We start from the raw sequence: 22,685 nt of genomic DNA on the forward strand, positions 1-22,685 counted from the left end.
TACAAAAAATTAGCTGGGCATGGTGGCGCGTGCCTGTAATCCCAGCTACTCAGGAGGCTGAGGCAGGAGAATTGCCTGAACCCAGGAGGCGGAGAGTGCGGTGAGCCGAGATCGCGCCATTGCACTCCAGCCTGGGTAACATGAGTGAAACTCCGTCTCAAAAAAAAAAAAAAAAAATGGAGCAGTCTAGAGAAAGTAAGCCAGCCAGTGGGGGGTTTTCACAGGGTTATGTCTGGAATCCCAGGTCTCAGTTCATGTCACTGGAGAGTGGAACACAGGCAAAAATTGGTAGCCCACTTCTGACTACTTGCCGAAAAGAGGATTGGTGGCCCTATGGAATATCTCAGGTCCCTTCCTAAGAATCATGTTATCTGAGACTTCTCTACCCTGGGACCTTACAGTCCCTTGTCAATCTTCTGCTCTAGCATTGTTCTAACAATTACATAAATTGCTATTTCTATTACTAGATGTGAGCTGCTCAAATGTAGTGATTATTTCTTATTTATTTTTGAATTCCTGGTTCCTGGAATTGTTTCTGGCACATCACAGGAACTTAATAAGTGGTAGATCATTGACTGAAAACAAAGAAATTATCGTCCTGAGAAAACAAATAAATACAGAAATGATATGAGTTGGAAAGTCCTGATTGAAGTCACACATGGAATTTGTTTTTTAGAACTTTGGTGTAGGGTTAAAAATTATGACCTTACTATGTGTTTGTAATAACAAAATTGGAAAATACAGAAATTCTAACAAAAAATGGTAATTGCATTTATAACTACTAATAACATTGGATACATTCTGCTTATTTAAATGTCTGTATTCATTAGCCGTTTGTATTTCTTCACCTGTGAAGAGCCAGTAATGTTTTTTGCCCATTTTTATTTTGATTTATTCTGTTTTATTGATAGTAAAAACTATTTGTTTTTGAAGAAATCAGTCCATTCTCATAAATGTCCCAAAAAAAAACTTATTGTTTTATATAAGAAAAAAACTTTTTCCAAGGTACACACATCTTATGCTATTTGGACTCCTTATGGTTTTGTGTTTATTATTATTATTATTATTTGTTTATTTTTTTTTGAGACAGAGTTTCACTCTTGTTACCCAGGCTGGAGTGCAATAGCGCGATCTTGGCTCACCGCAACCTCCGCCTCCTGGGTTCAGGCAATTCTCCTGCCTCAGCCTCCTGAGTAGCTGGGATTACAGGCACGCGCCACCACGCCCAGCTAATTTTTTGTATTTTTAGTAGAGACGGGGTTTCACCATGTTGACCAGGATGGTCTCGATCTCTTGACCTCGTGATCCACCCACCTCGGCCTCCCAAAGTGCTGGGATTACAGGCTTGAGCCACCACGCCCGGCCGTTTTTATTATATTTTAAAGAAAATTGAATTTTAAATCTAGAAAGCTTTTTGGTTTCTGCCATTGTATTTATGCTTAAAATTCTTTGTTTATCCTAAGATGAGACAAATTTGCCCATATAAGTTTTGATTTTATTATTATACATTTGACAATATATGTTCAATATATTGTGCCAAATATAAATTTTTTTCAAAATACTTGATCGGTTTGCCCAACGTCTTTATTTCTATGATGATTTAAAAAGTCTCCCTTGAACCAAGTGCAATGGCATGCACCCATAGTTCCAGCTACTCAGGAGGCTGAGGCAGGAGGACTGCTTGACCCCAGGAGTTTGAGGCCAGCCTGAGCAACAAAATGAGACCCAGTCTTAAAAATATATTAGTTAAAATAATTAAATAAAATGTTTCCCTTAACATATTCAAAAGTCTTCTTATATATACTGGTATCTAATTTTCAACGTCATCCTAACACCCAGTTATCATCCAATCAGCACACCACCCCCCATCACGTCTCTCCAGACCAAATAAGCTAAGAAGCTAGGGAAATTTTCCACAGGATAGAATGACACTCGTTACTTCATGAGAGGAGCTCAGTCTCAGAGGAAGGGACCTGCCAGCTGCAAACCCGGCTTTTCCCCCTTAGTGGTTGTGGGTCCTCAGACCCGTTGCCTAGCATTTTGGGCCTCACTTCCCTCATCGGTATAAAAAAATAAAATGATAATGTCTACCGTGTGGATTTATTCTGGTATTAAATGAAATAGAACACATAAAATGACTGGCATATAGTAAGTAATGTTTAAGTGTTAGTTTCTTTATCCTCATACCCCCACTCCCCAACAAATGGAAAGATGGATATGCAGAAATCTATCCCAAACAATGAACCAGTTTATTTTCTTTATTCAATCCTTCTATCCCTTGTTCTCTGCCTCCATGCTTTCTGTGAAATACGGTGCGATTTACACAAGACAAAGCCAGTACCCTTCCCCATTACTTGCATACAGCTCATGGAACTGCACCAGAGATCATGATAGCTGAGAACCTCGGGCCTCTCTCTGGACAGACACTCTCAGGGTCATGATGAGGATCCCTGAATATTTGAAAAACAGCCTTAGGATCACTTGTTCATGGCAGCTGGAGGACATCGGTGGGCTGTCGCTGTGGCCATGGAGAGCATGTCAGCACAAAGGCAGCCTGTGGCATGTACTTGAGCAAAGAGTATTAACATGTGTGAGGGTAACCAGGCAATTTCAGAGTTACACACAAGCAGAAAAGAGGAAATTTGTAAAAATTATGAAAAGAAGTGGCAGGCCTGGTTAGGAAATACTTAGCCTGCTCCTCATATGTTGAATTTCAGGTGGCAACAGAACACTCAAGAGGTGCCTTGGAATCTGAGAATGCAAAGCCCCAAACAGAGAACATCCAGGTGAGAGCAAAGTCAACCAGACTCCTCCCAGCCTTTGCCCAGGGAGAATGAAGAGCGTGAAGTCCTGAACTTCACATCCCAGCAAGAGAGGGCCCTGTTCAGACCGGCGTCAGTTGCAATAGTAGCAAATGCAAAGACAGGACAAAAATGTTTGAAAACTTTAAGAAGGAGATGTGCTACTTTGCTGGAAGCTAATGTAACTCCTAGCAACAGGAACTAAGACCCTGTTTGTCCCTGTTATGCCCCGTTATAAAATAAGGGGTCTTGTTTCCTGTTGTCCTTTCGTTTGTCTATCTCAGGTACCTTCGCCCTGCTCAACCTCCACCCTAGCCATTTTATTTTAAGCTGTCGGCATCTATTTCTGAGGTGACCACATCCCCCACGTTACGAGAATTTTTAGAAAGTTAGGGGAGAGACCATTGTGATCGCCCTGTTGCTGCTAAACAAAGACCACCTCATTAATTCTTTTTGAACACACCTTTCAAATGTCCAGCCCTAAAGAATTCTCTCTAAGGAAAGGAATAATTAAAGTACAGAACCGTAAGTTTGGCCAAGAGAAAGACGAATAGACCCAGAGTCAGGCAAGCAAGTTTTATTAACCTGCTGGGCTGCTTTGCAACAATCAGAGGAGGCAGCCCCGAGCTTACAAGACAGGGGCTTGTAAGGAGTTCGTGGTGTTACATGGGGGTGAGAGGGGCATAAGGGAGTTTCAGGACTGAGGTAATCTACCTGCTGGTGACAAGCACAGAGAGAGTTTGTTAACTTGTAACAGAACTATAATACATCACCCTGGGACTTTTGTGGTGGCAGTTTTTTTTAAAAAAAAGAGAAACCAGGATTTTTTACAGATATGTGTCAAACAGGAATTTACAAGTACGGGTAACCAACATATGTTTTCCCTGTCCTCCCTCAAGCTACCAGAAGTCCCTAATCAGGCTTCGCTTAATGGTAGCACGTTTGGCAGCCTTGCTGTGGCGCCTAGGTAGGGGTTCAGGAATGCAGCTGCTGCAGAGCAGCAGAGGGGAAAGCCATTAGCCTGCTCCGAGGGGGTTTTCAGAGGCAGCTTGTCTCTAACAGGAACTAATGTTCCAGGGTCCAAGAATCCCAAGGGGTGACAAGGTCAGTTGTTCTGTGGCCTGTAAAGTTACCGTGCTTTTCACCTGGTTTCAGGAGGACATTTTGAAAGAGGAGCAATAAAAAACGCAATCACTGTTGTTATTTTTAACACCAATGCCCATGTTAGGGGCTGCAGACCCAGAGATTCCTCCTAACAGAATGCATTTTTTCAGGGCAAGTTAAGAATTATATATTTTTGGGGGTATCGTTGGGCACATGTTAAAGCATACAGTTCAAATGATAAATCAGAAGGGCCATGGCATTATAACAAGGGAGAGATTGGGTAGACCAGAAAGCCAGAGAAGGCTTTGTGAAAGAGACAGTTACCTCAAGGTGCTGACATGCAGCCTAAGGTTATAGAGATTTGTCTGGTTTGCTTCATGGAAGCTATCTGAACCCATTTCACACCAAAACAACCATGTTGAAATCCAAGAATAAATTGCAGAAAAGTCTAGTAGAATAACAGCCAGCTTGCAAATAGTTTTTGCTCGTATTTAACCTCATCTTATCCTTATAACTCCATGGGTAAGCAGTATACATATATCCTCTTTTATAGGTTTAAAACTGTGGCCTCAGGAGTTCAGAGACTATCTCTCAAAATGATCCTCCTCTTCCCATCTCACTTATTTTCCTCAATGAACCTGATTTGTTCACTTTGGTGTGATTCAGTAGTTTTCTTATGATGTTTCCTTAGCAATAAAGCAGAGATATAAACAAATGGCTTGGAGCACATTGAAGGTAACCTAAAGAAGAGGAAGGGCTGCAGCCGTGCCTCTGGAATCCAAAGGCTTTGACGATGACGCATAGATCTTAGAGGCTGTCAGAATGCTCAGTCAAGCAGGCAGCCACAGCCAAGGTCATGATGCCGTCAGCCTCTCCTCCACTGCTCCTCCTGATGCCATGGGAAAGCTCACTGGGGGACATTTTGGGATGGTGTTTTCCAAAGGTTTTGACATACTGTAACTGATACATGTGCAACTTTATAAAGGGCTTTCACATTCAACCATGTAGGTAATTGACTATGCCTCAAATTCAGAAAGATGTACAGAATGATACTTAGACATTAACCTAGATGTCTGACTGCAGGGAGATTCTAAGCCTTTGTGCTATGAGAGACAGAAGTCCTGTTATTTAACTATATCGTTGAAGTCGAGGTGGTAGACTTGCTGATCTCCTGCATCAGAGTTGCTCTGTCCTTGGCTATTCATTCTGTATTCATATCTTCATTAAATATTTATTGAAAACTCACTTAATGTGTGCCAGACATCACTGGCAACACATACGATGATGAACAAGGTCAATATGGCCCCCAGCTTTGTGAAGCTCACATTCTAGTGTAGAATATAGACAAGTGAGCAAATGATTGCAATATACTGTAAACTGGAGAAATTCAGAGTGCAGTAAAATGCTATACAGATATTGCCTAACCCATGCCTGAAAAAAATGATTTCTAAAATTTCTACATTTGTATCTTGATTTCCTGGAGATAACGTTTATGTGTTCTTTATTACAAGGGAACCAAGTCAATTACCAGAATTGAGGGTGAGGAAACATTTTCCCTTTGCTGGGAACATGGCAGAAAGCTCTTTTCCTGATTAGGAATTTGATAGTATCATCTCCATCCTAGGAGGACAAAGGCATACTACCATGAAAGATGTGTCCAAGTTACCTAGGATGAAACACGCTTGCGGAGAGAAAAGGTTTTCCATAGAAAGGGCAAAATGAAAGGAGTCACCTTAACAAAGTTGTAGGAATCAATTTTATGATTTGCCATCTCTCTTGGGTATTTTAGATGCTGGGATCACCACCTCGCTGAAGGGCGTTTCTGCCTTCCATGGTAAGTGGACAGTTGTTTTTAGGAGTTATTTCCCTAAGTGTGGTTTCAACGTGGTATTTGCCGTTAAGTTACTTGTGAACTCCCTGCTGTCTGTGGCCACAGCGGAATCCTGTCACTAGCCCAGATGAAATCACCTGAGAGTCAATCAGGGAAGCAATCCTTCCAATTTGATGAGAAACAGGAACAATAGGCTCATGGGTGGCATGCTCTCCTCAAACAGGAAAGCCTCAGAAGCAAAGATGAAACTAGCTACTAACATAGAAAAAAGACGCCTGTTTTTCACGCTGCAAATCTGAGTCTGTGTGTTCCAAAGCACATATTTCTATCCCTTGCAAATAGAATGTATAGTCGGGGTGATCATATAATTTATTATCCAAACTAAGATACATTTGAGAGTGAAAGGGATGCTAAAAATAGTTAAAGCTTGCTAAGTGATTGATAATGACCTTAACCAGACTGAGGCAAACCAGGACATATGGTCACCCACACAGCAGATGTCCCTGTCTACTGAAATGATGGTGGTTTTCCATTATATTTATATTGCATTTTTTTCAGGGGGTCTTTTATACAGTGTCCCCTTATGGGAAGAGTGTGTTTGTTTGTTTTGGAGATCATAGATTAGAATTGAGATTGAAAATAACCCTGGATCCTTCATGCACATGATATAACAGAAATTAGTACTTTGTTAGAAAAAAAAGTCTCCAAAAATGTAACCTATGATAACATCATATTTCCCCATCTATAAATCAATTCTCTATCAGATTTAGAAAAGAGAGAGGGGAGGAGAAAGAGAGAGAGAGAGAGAGAGAGACAGAGAGAGAGACAAAGGAATATATTTCTACTTGGCCTCATCTTTTACTTTTTTCTTTTTTATTTAACTCATGTATGTTGAAGGAGGTATTATAAAAGGCATATAATTTTAACAAAGAGTTAAAATAAGTTTTATAGGTTTGTATAATTTCCTTTGAGAGTTTCTGAATATTAAAGCAATTTGCTTTGCTTTTACAGGAAAAAAATACGCACTTTTGAAAAGAGGCAAGATTCCCAAAACGAAAGTAAGTTGTTGATTTCCTATCATTTTCACTTTTTGATAAGACTTATATTTCCAAACTGCTGCTTCTCCATGCTCCCAAAGACCCTTGGGCATATTTCAATTATAAGATCTACACATTTTGCGGCAAGGTATCCAATGGCCTGTGTTTTTTCCTCACTAGATGGTGAGCTCATTGAAGCAGGAATTGGCTCATTAATCTCCATATTCCTCAGTTAGTGCCTGAGGCCTGGAGGATAGAGGCAGTAACTGGGGGCAGGGATACAAAAGATGGAGGAGAAAGGCACTTACAAGAAAGTGCAAGAAAGCCACCCTGGGATAGGGAAGGGGTGGGGCCTCCTGGACAAGTTAAAGATTTTCATCTTTGTCTTGAGAGCTCTAGGAGATACTGGCTTTACACAAGGGGCGAGTATGATTAGATTTGTATTAAAGATATCACCCAGGTTGCTGTGCAGAGAACAAATTGCAGCAGGGGGTGGCAAGAGCAGATACCAGAAGATCACTTAGGAAGCTGGTGCAATAGTCTCTGGTGATAGAAAAGCATTGAAGTTAAGGAGAGAGAAGAATTCTAAAAGGAGAGTGTGGTGAATTGTATCACACCTAAAAATAAAAATAAGAAAGTGTAAGCCTGAGGACAGGCCATTGTGTTTCTGAAGAAGAAAAATGGAAGAGTTTTGACTTTGCCTCCCTTAAAGAGGAGAACCTAGTTCATCTACATAGAATCTTAAAATCTAGCACTGCAAGATGTGTACGTGAATGACATAGCCCTCCGACCCTAGCCACTTCACTCTGGGAATGGTGGGTCCCAGGGAACCTCAATTTCCATCAGAACAAAACATGATAGAAATAAGACCAGATGATAAAACTCTATGCTGAAGTTGCTTTTCTTATAGTGATAATCAGGGAAGTTTTAGATGGCCATAGGAGCTTATGGAGATGTGGAAATCCAGGATGAGAGGACCAAGAAAATGTCAATCCATGTACTATACGGTAGCCTCCTCTGGAGACTTTCACACAAGGGCACATGTTTGCTTACGGAGTTGGTGTCTTTGGAAGAGAATAGCAAGGGTGTCAGTTTGCCTTTTTGCTGAATGGCCAGAGCCATTTGGTTATAACTAGGCTTTGAAAAATTGCCCAGCTTCTTTGTTATCTGCCAGCAGGTATAGGAATAGGATGTTTGGCTTAAGAGTTTCCTGTTCTGCAAAACTCCTTGAACACCAACTTTCACACCACCAGCGTCCCGTCACCTACAGCAGAAACAATGGCCCTCGCTTCATAGTACGGACCTCTCACACTCCCTTGTCTGTATCCTGTGCTAGCTTGTGAGCCCCTTGAGGACAGAGACTGTTTCTGATTCTTCTTTGCCTCCCCAGTGCCCGATGCAGAGGCACTGAATTTGTGTAAGGAATGAAAATAAATTTCGTTTAAGGAAGGAGTGGGGCTAGGGAAGGAGGGAAAGAGAGCTGGAGGAAGAAACTGTGATTTCCTATCCAAAGACTAACCAAATGTGTCTCCCCCCCTGACCTCTCAGACCAGGCACAGCTCCCCGGCTGTGACTTGTTTACATGCACTGTCACTCCCCAGGGATGTGCTGTAGATCAGAATAGGCTGGGAAGAGCTATCCCAGCTGTTCCTTTTAGTTATTTATATTCTAGTCTCCCCTGCTCCTCCTCTCAAATCTCCCCATAACCTGAAATTCATTGAGTGTATTTTCTTTCTCCAGATAAAGGAATGTCATCTACTCCCATCCAGGTAATAAGAACATCTCTAAGCTAACCTATTTTTTGAGATGATGTTAGAAGTGAAGACATCCCAAATGGCAGAAGAAGTTGGCCTCCGAGATCCTTTCTGACACTTACATGGAGGAGGACTTTAGACGTCAGTGCTTGTGAACCCAGGTGTCATAAGCAGGGCCTGGTGGCAGAGCAGCAGTCACCTCTGCCAGATAACTTCCTGAAAGGAACTTAATTAACTGACCACTTCATTTATGGCAGACAACAGGCTGAGTGCTTTGCACACATCAACTCATGTAGCTATCACAACAACCCTTGAATATTGCTACTATTATGCATCTCATCCCCCCATTTTATAGATGAGAGAACTGAGTGATTAAGTGAGAATCCCCCAAAGCCAGATAGCTAACAAGGGGGTGGAGCCAGGATTCAAAAGTAAGTTTCACTTCAAAATCCGTGCTCTTCCCCCTGTACTTTGCTGCTTTGATTTTTATCTCATGGTATTGCATCATAAACCTTCCCTTGAGTTCTTTCCCTATTTAATAAAGCAAGTATCTCTATAGGGTAATTAAATATCGTAACCAAAACTCACCCAGACTGGCGTGCGATGGCACGATCTCAGCTCACTGCAACCTCTGCCTCTCGGGTTGAAGTGATTCTCCACCCTCAGCCTCCCGAGTAGCTGGGATTACAGGCACCTGCCACCACGCCCAGCTAATTTTTGTGCTTTCAGTAGAGATGGGGTTTCACCATGTTGGCCAGGCTGGTCTCAAACTCCTGACCTCAGGTGATCCACCCGCCTCGGCCTCTCAAAGTGCTGGGATTATGGGCGTAAGCCACCGTGCCCAGCCAGATTATTCTTTTTTATGAGAATAGGCTATCCTCAGAGCCCTGAGATTGGGAATTATATGGGTAGTGTTTAGTCCACTGATGTTGCTATAAAGGAATATGCAAAGCTGAGTAATTTATAAAGAAAAGAGGTTTATTTGGTTCATGATTCTTCGGGCTGTACACTCCTAACTGCAAGGATGGCACCAAGTCATTCAGGAGGCATCTGCTCCCATAACAAAAACACCTCTCACTAGGCACCACCTCAAACACTGGTAACCAAATTTCAACACTGGATTTGCAGGGAACGAATATTCAAACTATATGAGGTGCTTAGGGGTCACTCCGGAACAAGGGGCAGAGAGGATGCACCTGAGTAGGCCCTATACAGTAGGCACTCTTGCTGCCTGGGTAGAGCAGCCATTTAGAAAAAAAAGGCCACCTGCCGGGCGCAGTGGCTCAAGCCTGTAATCCCAGCACTTTGGGAGGCCGAGGCGGGTGGATCACGAGGTCAAGAGATCGAGACCATCCTGGTCAACATGGTGAAACCCCATCTCTACTAAAAATACAAAACATTAGCTGGCCGTGGTGGCGCGTGCCTGTAATCCCAGCTACTTGGGAGGCTGAGGCAGGAGAATTGCCTGAACCCAGGAGGCAGAGGTTGCGGTGAGCCGAGATTGCGCCATTGCACTCCAGCCTGGGTAACAAGAGCGAAACTCCGTCTCAAAAAAAAAAAGAAAAAAAGAAAAAAAAGGCCAAGAGATGGGGAGGAGGTCGTCATAGAAGACAGGCTTGACCCAGGGTCAAGCCTGTGTTGAGACTGAAGTGTAAAGGTCATGGCAAAAGGCCAAATCTTGATGATGCCTCTCCTTTGACCAGCAGGACAGTGTTGACCAGACCTACTCAGAGGAGCTGTGCTATACCCTCATCAATCATCAGGTCCTCTGTAGAAGGCCATCAGGGAACTCTGCTGAGGAGCACTATGAGAATGTTCCCTGCAAAGCTGAGAGACCCAGAGAGTCCCCAGGAGGAACTGAGACTGAGTATTCACTTCTACACACGTCTTCTACCCCTAGGCATGCCCCATCCCCAGAAGATGAATATGAACTTCTCATGCCTCCCAGAATCTCCTCTCACTTTCTGCAACAGCCACGTCCACTTGTGGCCCCTTCTGAGACTCAGTTTTCCCATTTATAGTGACGTGGTTAGACTGGCATTTGTTTAGCACCAGCAAATACAAGGTGGGATGGGGGATCTGCCTGAAGCAGGGATGGGAAACAAAGTCCCTCTAGCTTATCTCCCACAGCAACCCTTTCCCTGCAGAGCACGGTTTTTGTACCACAAGCCCTCTTAGATAGCACACAGAAGCCAAAATCTAAGATCAACCATTTATCCTGAACATCACCATTTGAGAAAGAGCTAACCATCTTTGGTTCTACACGGTTTGGAGAATATAGTGATAGGAGCTATGAAGCTATGCATACCCCAAGGGGTTCTACTCTTCTACCTGGGATCTTCTTATAAAATGTTCCCATGATTGTTTTCTGAAGTCAAAAGGAAGCTTTACTCATTATACTAAGTATGCCCAAGGGGGAGTTTACTCATTACAGTGGCCTTCCAGCTCAGCTCCCACCCCATGGGAGCCTGTGTTGCTCCTCTCACTCCGTGTGTCTAAGCCATGTCTTCTACATAGTGTCCTTTGACCTGTTGGCCCCCATGGTCTGGTTTGTTACGTGAGTTGAATCAAGATGCTCTAAGCCAGATGTTACATAATTTTAACCTATATGATTTTATCTTTAACTTTGTATTTCTCCTTAGAAATCTTAATAAGACAATTATAGCATCAGGCTATGATAAAGAAGAACGATCCTTGGAGATCTCATAGTCGCACTAGCCTTTCTTGGCTGAGAGAGGATAATTTGCTCTATGATACATTAAAGTTAGTGGCAAAAGTTAATTTGGAGTCTGATTTCCTACTGACTTCCAATTTAGTCCTCCAGTAGGCTACATAGAAAGCCCTCTGCAATATACTAAATGCATATAATTAATAATATGTATAAAATATGAATACAATGTCCACATGAAGTGAACACATCTACACCTCTTTGATAAGCATTCCTCTGTGTGTCCTCATGATTTACTTTCCCTTATCTTTTCTTTAGTGTTCCTCAAATTATATCTATCCTCTAAACCAGGGATCAGCAAACTATAACTCACAGGCCAAATCGCCCCACTCACTGTTTTTATAGATAAAGATTTATCAGAACACAGTTACACTAGTTTGTTTACCTACCATCTATGATTGTTCAACCGTGGGAGAGTTGAGTAGTTGTGACATGGACAATAGGCCCCAAAGAGCCAAAATAAATATACTTGGGCACTTTGTGGAAAAAACGTTTGCAGACACCTGCCCTAAATGATCATAGTTTGAGAGAAACTTAACAGAAATGTGTTTGGTTACTGATGCATAAGAGCAGGCACCAATAAAACGGCATAAAAATATTAAATCACAGATTGGATGAGTGAGACCAAGACAATTTAGCAAATTCTACTATTTCTGGATTCACACCTGTGTCTTCTTCTTGCTGTTTTGTTTAACTCATGGCTGCGGTCCTAACTTTAGGGATGCTAAAATAGTTTGTTTTGAAAGAGGTTTGTTAAGCAGTAGGTACATTACGTTTACTAGACAGGCCCTTTGACCAGGTAAGTGACAGGGCTCCTAGTACATTATGTTTAGTTACTGTTTTCTTCTCAAAGTTACCCAGAGCAAAATAACTTTGCTATTTAAAATGTGCCAAGTGCCAAAATGAGGAGAAATCCCGTGGCTTGAGCTTGAATGTGTCACAGGTTTGCAGGGCCTTCAGCCAGGTGATGGTCTTCAGCTAAAGAGCCAGCCGCATCTCAGTAACTTGTCCTCTGCTAACATCCTACTTTTAGCAAAATTATTTCACGTGGAACTCTAGCTGATCCTTGGCCAGGATAAGATCCTCAAAAGGAGGTAATCATGTCAGCAGTGGATATTGTATGAGATGTAACATGGCTTAGAGGAAAGAGTGTGGACCCCAGAGACAGGTCATCAGTCATTCAAATCCGGATTCTCTTCCTCCATCTGTGACTTTGAACATGCTAGTGGGGGCTCAGCTTCTTTACCCATCAACAGGAGGATTACATCTAATGTAGGCAAATCATCGATTACAGATGCCTAATAAATGATATCAAAGAGAATAGAAAAACAAAAATCTTTTATGATGTATGGGAAAAAACATGCTGATGCAGCTGGTTATTCAGGGTCACCCAGCCGTCCTCCAGCAAAGTAGAAATACCAAATCAATGAGTTGATGCTAGAATTTTTCACATGGCTACTTGACCATTGTGGAAGTAAATTGGTTGAAACACTCTTAGTAGGACATGGTAAGTTATGTTTGTTTGAACCTTGTCCTGTGAAAGCATTATCTGTCCCAAACAGTTATCAAAATGCTTAAGCAAAGATAGTTATTCTTATAATGAAATTATAACAGGGATTTATAAGAGGGAATTATAAGAGGGATTATAAAAGGGAATTATTTTTGAGCAGGGGGAGCCATTTGGGAGTACTTCAAGATACCCAGTAGAAGATATACAATTATGATTTCTCAGTGAAAAGTAAATTAAGAACAAAAAAAATGAGTAAAAATATCTGATGAATGTAATGTACTTAATGTGTAGGATGTCTCAAATTTCCAGTAAATAAATTTTGATGTCCAAAAATACCCACTGTGTCTGTATGTAACACTGATCCTGTTTCCCCTACATTTTAGGATTTCTGTTAAAAGCTGTGCACCCCCTTTGCAGAAAATGCACATTCACATACACACACGTTTTTATATGATGTATGCGGGGGTTAGGGATGCAACCCCTCAGTGAAAGAATCCCTATTCCTGATAAAGAACCTGAGCCTTAGCAGTTAAGTTACTCTCTCAAGCCACAGATATAACCAGAAAACTCCCTCTCACTCATGCTGGTCTTAAAACTACATAGCCAAAATTCAGAGGCACAATTCATGCCACAACTGCAGACTTTGTGGTTTCCGTTTTACATACATACTAGCATCTATAAATAATCCCTTATTCTGTGAATAAATTCTTATTTAAAACAGAAGAGAAAAATAGGAAGAGGGCAAAGAGAGGGCAGGAAAATCTGTTGACAACAATTGAAATGCTAACTTTTTTAGGACAAACTTGTATGACAGTTGCTTTGGATATTTTCAAGGATGTAAGGGCATGGACAGAACAGGAAAGAGAAGCCTCCAAGATTCCATGAGGGCTCCAGGGAAAAGCAGACTCTGTTTCCATTTATCTCTGTTCTTTTCCAAGTTCAGAAAGCCACTTGATCTGAGCATACCTTGGCTTTGCCAAATGTTAAGTGTACCAGTGTAAATTCTTCCTACTTTCCTACAGAAGTCTCTTTTCCAAGGCACTTGGTGAAGGCTTGAGAGGTCATCATCATCACAGACAGTCTCCTGCAGTCTGAGGGCCCTCTCTTTCCATTTCTCCTGACCCCTGACCATCTGTGCTCATTAGGGATTCCCAGATGTCAACCAAGCCTGAACTGAGCATGACCCTGGGATCTTAGCTGGCCATTCATCATGTGTGGTTGACCTGTGGGCTGGGCTTTGCCCTCAACAAGCTATAGAAGTCTGGGCTGGCCCTCCCACCTCTCCCAGTAGGATTTGATTTCCCAACTGTGAGATAAGGGAGATGCGTTTTGATGCTGAGTCTATGATCTCTCATTGCAAAGGAAACATTCAAGGATGTCTGTGGATAAAGCAATAGTGTGAATTAACTTATTTTAAAGCAATGAAAGAGTAATGGGAAAGGAGAAGGAGGACATTGAAAGATGTTTCCCATTTTTTTCTTAGCGTTGGTCAGACTCTGAATAAGACAGGAATTCATGTCCAGAATTCACATGTAAAAGACAAAGGAGAGAATATGTTCCTCAACCCAAAAAGGCACAAACATGCATAAAGGAAAGCGAATCTTCTTATTCAAATCGTACCAGTGCTTCAGGATTAAGCTTGACTCCTACTTCCCACAAAAAAAAAAAAAAAGACTCCTCCAATTAAACTATACTGACCACTCTTTTCTCTGATCACCGACAACCCTACTGTTTGCCTTTGTTTTCGTTTGTTCGTTTGAGACAGAGTTTCACTCTTGCCATCCAGGCTGGAGTGCAATGGTGTGATCTCAGCTTACTGCAACCTCTGCCTCCCAGGCTCAAGCAATTCTCCTGCCTCAATCTCTCAAGTAGCTGGGATTACGGGTGCCTGTCACCATGCCTGGCTAATTTTCAGTAGAGATGAGGGTTCACCATGTTGGTCAGGCTGGTCTCGAACTCCTAACCTCATGTGATCCACCCACCTCGGCTTCCCAGAGTGCTGGGATTACAGGCGTGAGCCTCCATGCCCAGCCTACCTTTGTTTTTAACCCCTGGGTATTTTTTCCTGCTGTTTCCTGTTCATCTGTACTGGCCCTGACTTCTTAGTAAAACTAACAGCTTTGTTTTTATTGTTGTCTTCTCCATTAGAATCCCCTACAGCCTTATATAAAATGCATCATTTTTTTAAAGCTATAGAACTAAATTAAATTGAAAGGCAAAAATGAATCAGACACATGGCTGGAATTTTCATTGGCAGGAGAAACAGGAGTGGGTTCTGCTGATATGGCTGTCACCCTTCTATCCATATCTAAGTGACATCCAGAAAAGAGCAGTTTTCCTTCTCAAATCCTTGAATTATTGAAAGCTCACTATGTGCCAGGCATTATGCTCATCATTACGTTGTGTGATGACCAGTAGCTTTATCTCCTACAGCAGAACAGTGCATTTGCAAGGGCCATTTTTTCAAGCACCCCCAACTATGTGAGTCACAAAGGTTAATTCTTTTCATACCATTTGGGCAGAAAAGTCAAACCTATGGAAAGTCCTCTCTATGACTTGCAAATGGTCAAAACCCAAAACAAGGTACTTGCAGCTTGGTGCTTTCCAAAAAAGAAGGGAAAAACAAAACCAAATCCTGCCTCCAGACGTGAACAAGCCATTCCTTCAAGCCCAAGCCCTTTCAGATACAAGTCCTGCCAGAGAGGGCCTCAGAGAAAGAGGAGGGCATAGCCTCTTCCCTGCTCTTGCTGGAACACAGATGAGAACCCAGGCTGCCCCAGCCAAACTTGGCTCGATCTTACTCACCCAGAAGAGGAAGCTGCCCTCAGGGAAATGAAAAGATTACATTCAACACCATTTACTACAAAAAAACAAGACCAACCAAACAAAAAAATCCAGCCCAAAGCAGAGCCAATGAGAATGCAACAACACAGATGCAAAAATAATTTATTGTAAATGTTTTTAAATCATTCTCCATTAAAATTTTTCATTATTTTCTAAAAAATACAAACACACTAAAGTTCACATTTGACATGTAAAAAATAAAGAGGAAGAAGAGAAATCCACTAGTTCCACTAGTTTAAGGAACAACCCCTAAAATGAGACAATGATCTATAGTACATGTATCTTCTAGTTAAATAAGAAAGCAAATTCACATTATCTGGAGTCCTGGGTCATAAAGACTCAAGTCAAATCTAGTCTGAGGCAGATCCTCTAGCATGTGCCCACACACGGCTGCGCCTCACACTGACTTTAACCCAGAGCTGATTTAACCGAGAGACTGGGGCTAGAGATCTGTCAAGATACAGCACAAAACTCTTTCTCCTGGTAAATTTCTTTTCCCAACAAAACAAATACTCCGTTCCCTCAGGACAGGCAATTCTGTATCTGTAAACAACCAACACAGTCGCTAATATTCCTCCTACCCCCCAAATAGCTGGCAAAACCTTCCAACAATTTATTTTCAAAGCAGAGTGGTTCTTCTTGTATCACCACCATCTGTAACAGGATATGCAATCATTGCCTGAAGACACTGAGTCCTACAGGAAGGTTTGTAACACTGGGCAACAAAAAGCCAATGCATAATATCCATAGTAGACATTCAACAGCCTTAATGATTCTCTTAATGGAAGTTTATAAACAATACAAATGGAGTGACTATCCAAAGTGATAGTAGGATGCTGAAAACTCACAGGGACTCACGTTTCCAAAAAGGGTGTTCAGGAATCACAGGAACAATGAGGAGTTGCAAAACAATGAAGAAACACATAGCTCCCATCTGTAGCTAGCTATATATATAGATCTCAAAGTAACCTGGGTGGTGTGCCTAAGGCTGGTTGGCTGATACTCAGGTGCAGGTCATGGAAGCAGACACAGCCACACTGCTGAGGCCTTCTAAAGTGCCTTCCTTTTCTTCATACCCTGGCTTAGAGGTAGATCAAATAGAATGGTGGAGGGAAGAAGGGTGATTTCAGTGAATGATTGGCTTAGTCTTCCTAACCTGGCTGCCTGCCTCTCCCTGCTCTACCAGCTCATGCTTATGTGATCCCACCTAAAAGAAGGCAGTGCACCTCTGCGCTAAAGATAAAGTAACCCAGGTGGGTGGTGTGCTTCAAGAACAGCAGTGAGCCATGACAGCACCACCGCACTCCAGCCTAAGGATAGAACAACACCCTGTCTCAAAAAACAAAAACAAAAAAGAATACCAGTGACCTCCCACAGTGGGACACACCTGCTGACACTATTGCCCCTACCCTAGCTGACTTCCTGCCTTTGTCAAGACTGGACCCAGCTGAAGCAGTGCTCAGGAGCTGTTTTACTGGGCTTGGAGCCAGACTGCAGAATCAGGAGAGAAAGGAGTCTCCACCTCCCTGGTTGTTGCTGGTGCTTCTGAATTAATTCACAGAATCTTTTCTGTAAAACAGAGTGAATTCCCTTCATCTCTAGGACTTGGTGGAGCACTGCTTTCAGACGCAGACCAACCTCCATCACTTCATTCTGAAAAGATAACACAGATGAACACAAGTTACTGATTTTTAAAACCATTATTAAACACTTATGTTTTTATTTCATTTCACTGGATTTGAGTATAAAATCTTGGATAAAATTGCAACGTTTATAAATTCCTAACAGAGGAAGTTTACTGTTCAGTCCACATATACACATACCCCTCTGAATACATTTCAAAAGGCAAATCACATTTCTTGTTTGTTGCTTATTTGGGTAGGATGCATGAGAAATACAATGTTGATGATGTGGTTTTTGGGTGCTGAAGACATTTTAACATCCAGGCTTTTTTCATAATTTAACCATAAACTCTGAAGTTTCAGTTTTTAAAACGTGTGTAATATACTGTGAGAAATCCTGATAAGAGAAACACTGTGAACCCTCAGGCGAGGATGCAGGTTCAGACAGATGCAAGTCCCTCAGCAGACACACACACAGGGAGCCTGCCAGGGTCTACACAGCCGGAGTTCAGCCTCACCACCACTGACAGGACTGACAAGATTCGCTATTCCCCTGCCTGGGGCTTTTCCCTCTGCTCTCTCACAAAAATCCTGGTTTTGCTCTTTTTCTCTATTTAGTCTACGAGCTCCTTCCCATGTGAGAACAGTACCAAGTACCTCCTCTGTGTCCAAAATAACCCATGATGCTGACCTATTCCTTGACATTTGTAAAACAGACTTCCCCATTTTAGCCTGGGGCCCCACTCATCTAGAAGGTGAAGAAGATCAAAGATAGAGAAGGGTGAGGGACGGTGGACTTGAAAAATTTTATCATTATATTTCAAGGAAGGTTTTTATTTTTATAAGGCATGGAAATATGCATGCAGTCAGGTCAAAATAATCACCATAGTTCCAAATTAGAGAATGAGAAGCATACACACACAAAACCCCTCAGGAATACAAATTACAATCTCATTTCAGATTCAGCTTCTAAAGTGCACATATACACACCCCAAATGGAATGGACCATAGGCTGGCTCCAGGGAAATACTCAGAATCCCTGAAATTGTCTATACAATTTTGTGTTGTGGGGAGAGGTAAGCACATTTTTTTTTTTTTTCTGGGGAGAGGCACACAGCTCTCTTCTAATTCTCTAAGGGGCACACAAAGCAAACGATTTTAAGCATCTTTGCTCTTTGAAGACTAAGAACATTACATTGTAGGACACTAGTTGCCCAGCTAATCACAGGGCAGTGGGGGAATCCCCCAAGCACACAGTTCATGTGCACGTGGAAACTGGCGTTAAGAACTCACTCCGTCCCTCCCAGGGCCCTGGGCCTCTCCCTGACACATCTTCCCTCTCTCTCGAGTTTCCCTCTGAGCTCATCCCCCATCTGGCTGCCTGACTATGATGAGTCTCTCTTCGTCTTTCCTCACTTCCCAATTCTTCTCTGTGCACCCTTCCCTTTGAGAGGGCAGTGACACTCACATTTTGAAATCACAAAATGGCTCAAATATGCTCAAATAATGCATATTTATGCTCTGGAAAGTGGAACATGGGGTCGCAGAAAACCCCATATTTTCTGAGCACGTCCACTCAGATGAAACGTCTGAGAGAAAGAGTGCAATTTCCAAAACAGCAGACTTTGTTCCAGCCGCAGCTGCCTTCCCAGCACTGAGCCCTGGGGAAACACCTGAGTCTCTCTGACAAGCTCACGCTCTTCTCAGAGCTCTGCTCAGGCCTCACAGTAGCCTACCCTGCGCAGCCTATCTTGTGCTGTACGAACCTCACAGCCTCGGAATCCTCTTAAACCTTTCCCCAGAACTCTGCCCACCTCCCTGGCCTCTATTTGGAAAGAGCCAGTAACAATTTTTGGAAGGGGCCTAAGAAAATCAAGACCAACCACACCACAGCAGCAGCGCTGACAGGCAACACTGGCCTCTTTACACAGTTGAAGTCTGAAGATTTGTTGTGGGGTGGGGGGTGGTGGTTGTTTTCTTTTGAGACAGAGTTTTGTCCGTGTGGCCCAGGCTGGAATGAAGTGATGCGATCTCAGGTCACTACAACTTCCACCTCCATGGTTCAAGCAGTTCTCCTGCCTCAGCCTCCTGAGTAGCTGGGATTACAAGTGCCTGACATCTCGCCTGGGTAATTTTCATATTTTTAGTAGAGATGGGTTTTCGCCATGTTGGCCAGACTTGCGTTGAACTCCTGACCTCAGGTGATCCACCTGCCTTGGCCTCCCAAAGTTCTGGTGGCATGAGCCACCAGCCTGGCCTTTTTTTTTTTTTTTTTTTAATTCCTGTAATTGGGGCACAACCTCTTTACTCCACACACGTATATTGTCTGCCTGACCCAGAGACACATTTTATTGAGGATGCTCTGTGAGGAAGCTCTCCATGTATGAGACTCTTCCAGTGAGCTAAAATTTGGCCTTCTGAATTGCATTCTTAAGAACTGCTTTACATAACTTTCTGCCTTCTTAGGCCAACATTACTCTTGCCTCTCATCCTCCAGAAACAGTGTCATCATATTAAACACCTTGTCTTGTACTATACACTAACACGTGTGCTTTTAATCCTCTGTTTCATGCTTTTGATTCTAGACCGTTACTGCACCTGCTGCCAACCACAGCTACTTCTAATTTGCCTTTCTCACTCATTCAGCTAGTATTTACTAGTACCTGCGAATGTGGAGAAAGTGATTCAGATGGACTGTTGATGAGAACATAAAATATCCAAGATCATTGGCATTATGGGCTAAACAAGAGTAAGCAAGCCTCCAAGTGAGGTATCAGAAAGTGGGATCCCCAGCAAAGGCCAGAGCTTCCCCACAAAGCAATGAAAGGACATTTGGAAGGCTTGAAGCCATTTGGCCTTCCGACCTTCCTTTCTGCCAGGTTTTGTCTGAGGGTTCTCAGAGTCTGACAAATGGGGTGTTTGTTCTATTTATTAAACAGCATATCTATTTCCTTGTTCTGATCTTTGTTTTAAAAGTTGATGAGTAAATTTGTCATAATTTTCCAAGGAAAGGAATAATCTTGTCTTTGTATACCCCTCAATTAATTTCTTAACGGTCTCAGTGGCCTTCAACAGAAAAATAGGTTGCCCATATTGAGATACTCTTTCAGCAATTTAGCTATATCCTTTATTTCAAATTCTTCAATTCTTACTTCTCTTGTGAAACCACAGTGTCTCCATGAGGGTTGCTAATCATGTTGTAAAGTAGGATACAGGGCTTAGAATGTGGGTGAACTGCGTGAGGAAACATGTAGCAATGTTCATCTTTATAGTTAAATTATCTTTTCCATGAGTTTTCCCCAACTACACTGTCTAATTCTGGAGGGCACGGAACGTGTAGGCTCCACACAGAGTGGACCATCACCTCACAGCAACACTGTAACTCTCTGCCTGAGTTATGAGGCAGAAAGAGTTACAGGGCTGAGTGGATGAGTAAGTAAATGAACAGGCTGACGCAGTACCAAGTCACCAATGTTGCCAAATCGAACCACATCAATCTGACCCCAATCTGGTTCACCTGTTTGTTGCTGCAGCTCTGACTTCTTTACTTGCTCTACTTACCATTGAGCAAGAGGGATGCTGGATCGAGCCCCAGATTCTCACAACCAGGTATGTTCTGATCATGGAAATCCTGTAGCAAAATGCCCAGCACCAACTCCTCACTCATCATATACTTCATAAAATTTTCATCATCTGATGGAACCCCAAATTGGAGGTGGTAGGTTACTGTGGCATTTTCACCACTGAAAGGCAATCCAGAGACATTAAAACATAAATAGCATCACACAGCAACTCAAAAAATGAATTTAAGCAATAACTTTTTTTTTTGAAAGTTTTGCATGTTCTTCCAGTTCAAAATAGCAAAGGCTGTTCTGTCCTGGAAGAACAAAGGTTCATCACAAAAAGTTGAGGTGATCCTAACCCCTTCCTCCACCTAGTACCCACCCTCTAGGAATCCACTGGCAGAGGCCATCAAAGGGAAAGGTGAAGCCCATCTATGGTCAAGATGCCTTAGACGATCCCAGGCTTGACCCATCACCTGTCCCAATCCTGGCCTCCAACCCTTAAGGCAAGCCAGGGAAGCCTCCCCTTTTCTCCACACATACTCCGTCTCCATGTTCTCATCATTGCCCCCACAAAGGTGTGTCAGGGATATTTAATTTAACCGGTTTTTTATTTGACCTATGAAGATGTTTAAGGCACAGCCAAAGTTTCCTATCATTGGCTGGGTCCAGAACTTCTGAACATCAACAGAGACCACCCTGTGTATCAGCAACAAATCATACTTCCCTGCTATGTCCCCAAAGTGAGAAACTTTTCTGTCCCATTTCCGGAGGCCCCTAGGGCAAGAGAACCAAGCCCTGTAACTCTCAGTAATGGGACCTAAAGAAAGGGGAGTTTCATCTTCCTAGAACATTTTTCCCATTTCTAAAATTAAAATAATCAAGGGCTACCCTCCATTAATTAGGGTCCAGTGCTACTCTTTAAATGCTACTTCAACATTTAGTTTATTCATAGTTATCTTATTACTTTGGTTCAAGATGGGCCAGATTAAGAACCAGCAATAAAATAATTAGCAGGAGGTCACATCTCAGACTATGACCTTGGGGAAGTTTTGCAGACACGCCAGTCCCATTAGTGTGAATCAGGCCATGGCCCTGCTAAGGATAGGCAAAGGGCTCCCTCTTCCGGCCAGAGGTGACATAGGCCGATACTCTTGGATCTTACAAGGTAGCTGACAATTGTTTATAAATTCTGCTGCGGCTGGGAGATGTGCCAGATCCTGCAGATCAAATGAATAGTGGAGAGTGAGGACTCTGTAGAAACTCACAGTTTCAAGGATGCCACTACAGGAAGGCCGAAAAATGCACTTCCAAACTGCAGTCCAGCTACCCTAGTTTGCAGGTGTCTTAACCTGTTCCCTGAGCTCTGCCCTCTAATTATCGCTAATGATGATTAACACCTAGACAGCCAGCCACCCTCATTCCCAGGGGCAAGGGCTTCAGCTGGCTAATAAAGACGGCCAGAGGCTGACTTTCAGAAGACCAGGTCACAAGCTGAATGGGAAAATCAGGCCACCTAGCCTGAGCTGGCTAGCCCATCCTAATCCCCCACGGCAGGTCACAGGGTAAATTTACATAAGGCTGAATTTTGAGAAAAGAGCAATTTCCAGGGCCTTTCCCCCAGCTGCCCACCACTGGAATGAGTCTAGCAGCCAATAAACCAAAGGGCATTTTTCCAGATTCCTGTTGAGCCAGTCTAGGGCTGAGGTCGCAGTGCCCCTGTAGACACAAATGCATGTGTCGGGGATTTAGCCACCTCCCACCCATGTGCAGCAGTGTCCTTTGGGAAGCAATGGCTTTCCTTCCTCAATTTAACACTTTAGAACCTCTGCCTGGACTTCTTGAAATAAAATGCAGAGATGTCACCATAAGTACCATGTACATTGGAGGT

General features: G+C 42.7%; 2 protein-coding genes across 4 annotated transcripts in view; one reads left to right on the forward strand and one right to left on the reverse strand.

Moving 5' to 3' along the window:
• GCSAM (germinal center associated signaling and motility) overlaps positions 1 to 13,093 on the forward strand; it is a 14,295-nt gene extending 1,202 nt beyond the window's left edge. Inside the window, exons 2-6 of one of the 2 annotated variants that reach the window (XM_017547794.2) lie at positions 2,718 to 2,786; positions 5,695 to 5,739; positions 6,748 to 6,794; positions 8,514 to 8,542; positions 10,234 to 13,093. In XM_017547794.2, coding sequence (XP_017403283.1) covers positions 2,718 to 2,786; positions 5,695 to 5,739; positions 6,748 to 6,794; positions 8,514 to 8,542; positions 10,234 to 10,548 — 505 coding nt within the window. In that variant the 3' untranslated portion in view covers positions 10,549 to 13,093. Of the gene's footprint in view, positions 1 to 2,717; positions 2,787 to 5,694; positions 5,740 to 6,747; positions 6,795 to 8,513; positions 8,543 to 10,230 lie in introns of both variants that reach the window. The other variant, XM_017547793.2, reaches the window with a different exon arrangement.
• Positions 13,094 to 15,694: 2,601 nt separating this feature from the next.
• Positions 15,695 to 22,685, reverse strand: part of CUNH3orf52 (chromosome unknown C3orf52 homolog) — a 36,501-nt gene continuing 29,510 nt past the window's right edge. For both annotated transcript variants that reach the window (XM_017547792.2, XM_017547791.1), the window contains 2 exons: positions 20,793 to 20,974; positions 15,695 to 17,262 (listed from right to left, as the gene is read on the reverse strand). In XM_017547792.2, coding sequence (XP_017403281.1) covers positions 17,258 to 17,262; positions 20,793 to 20,974 — 187 coding nt within the window. In that variant the 3' untranslated portion in view covers positions 15,695 to 17,257. The remainder of the gene's footprint in view (positions 17,263 to 20,792; positions 20,975 to 22,685) is intronic.

This window comes from Cebus imitator, unplaced genomic scaffold (genome assembly GCF_001604975.1).
Source record: "Cebus imitator isolate Cc_AM_T3 unplaced genomic scaffold, Cebus_imitator-1.0 Scaffold201, whole genome shotgun sequence".
Taxonomy (NCBI): Eukaryota; Metazoa; Chordata; class Mammalia; order Primates; family Cebidae; genus Cebus; species Cebus imitator.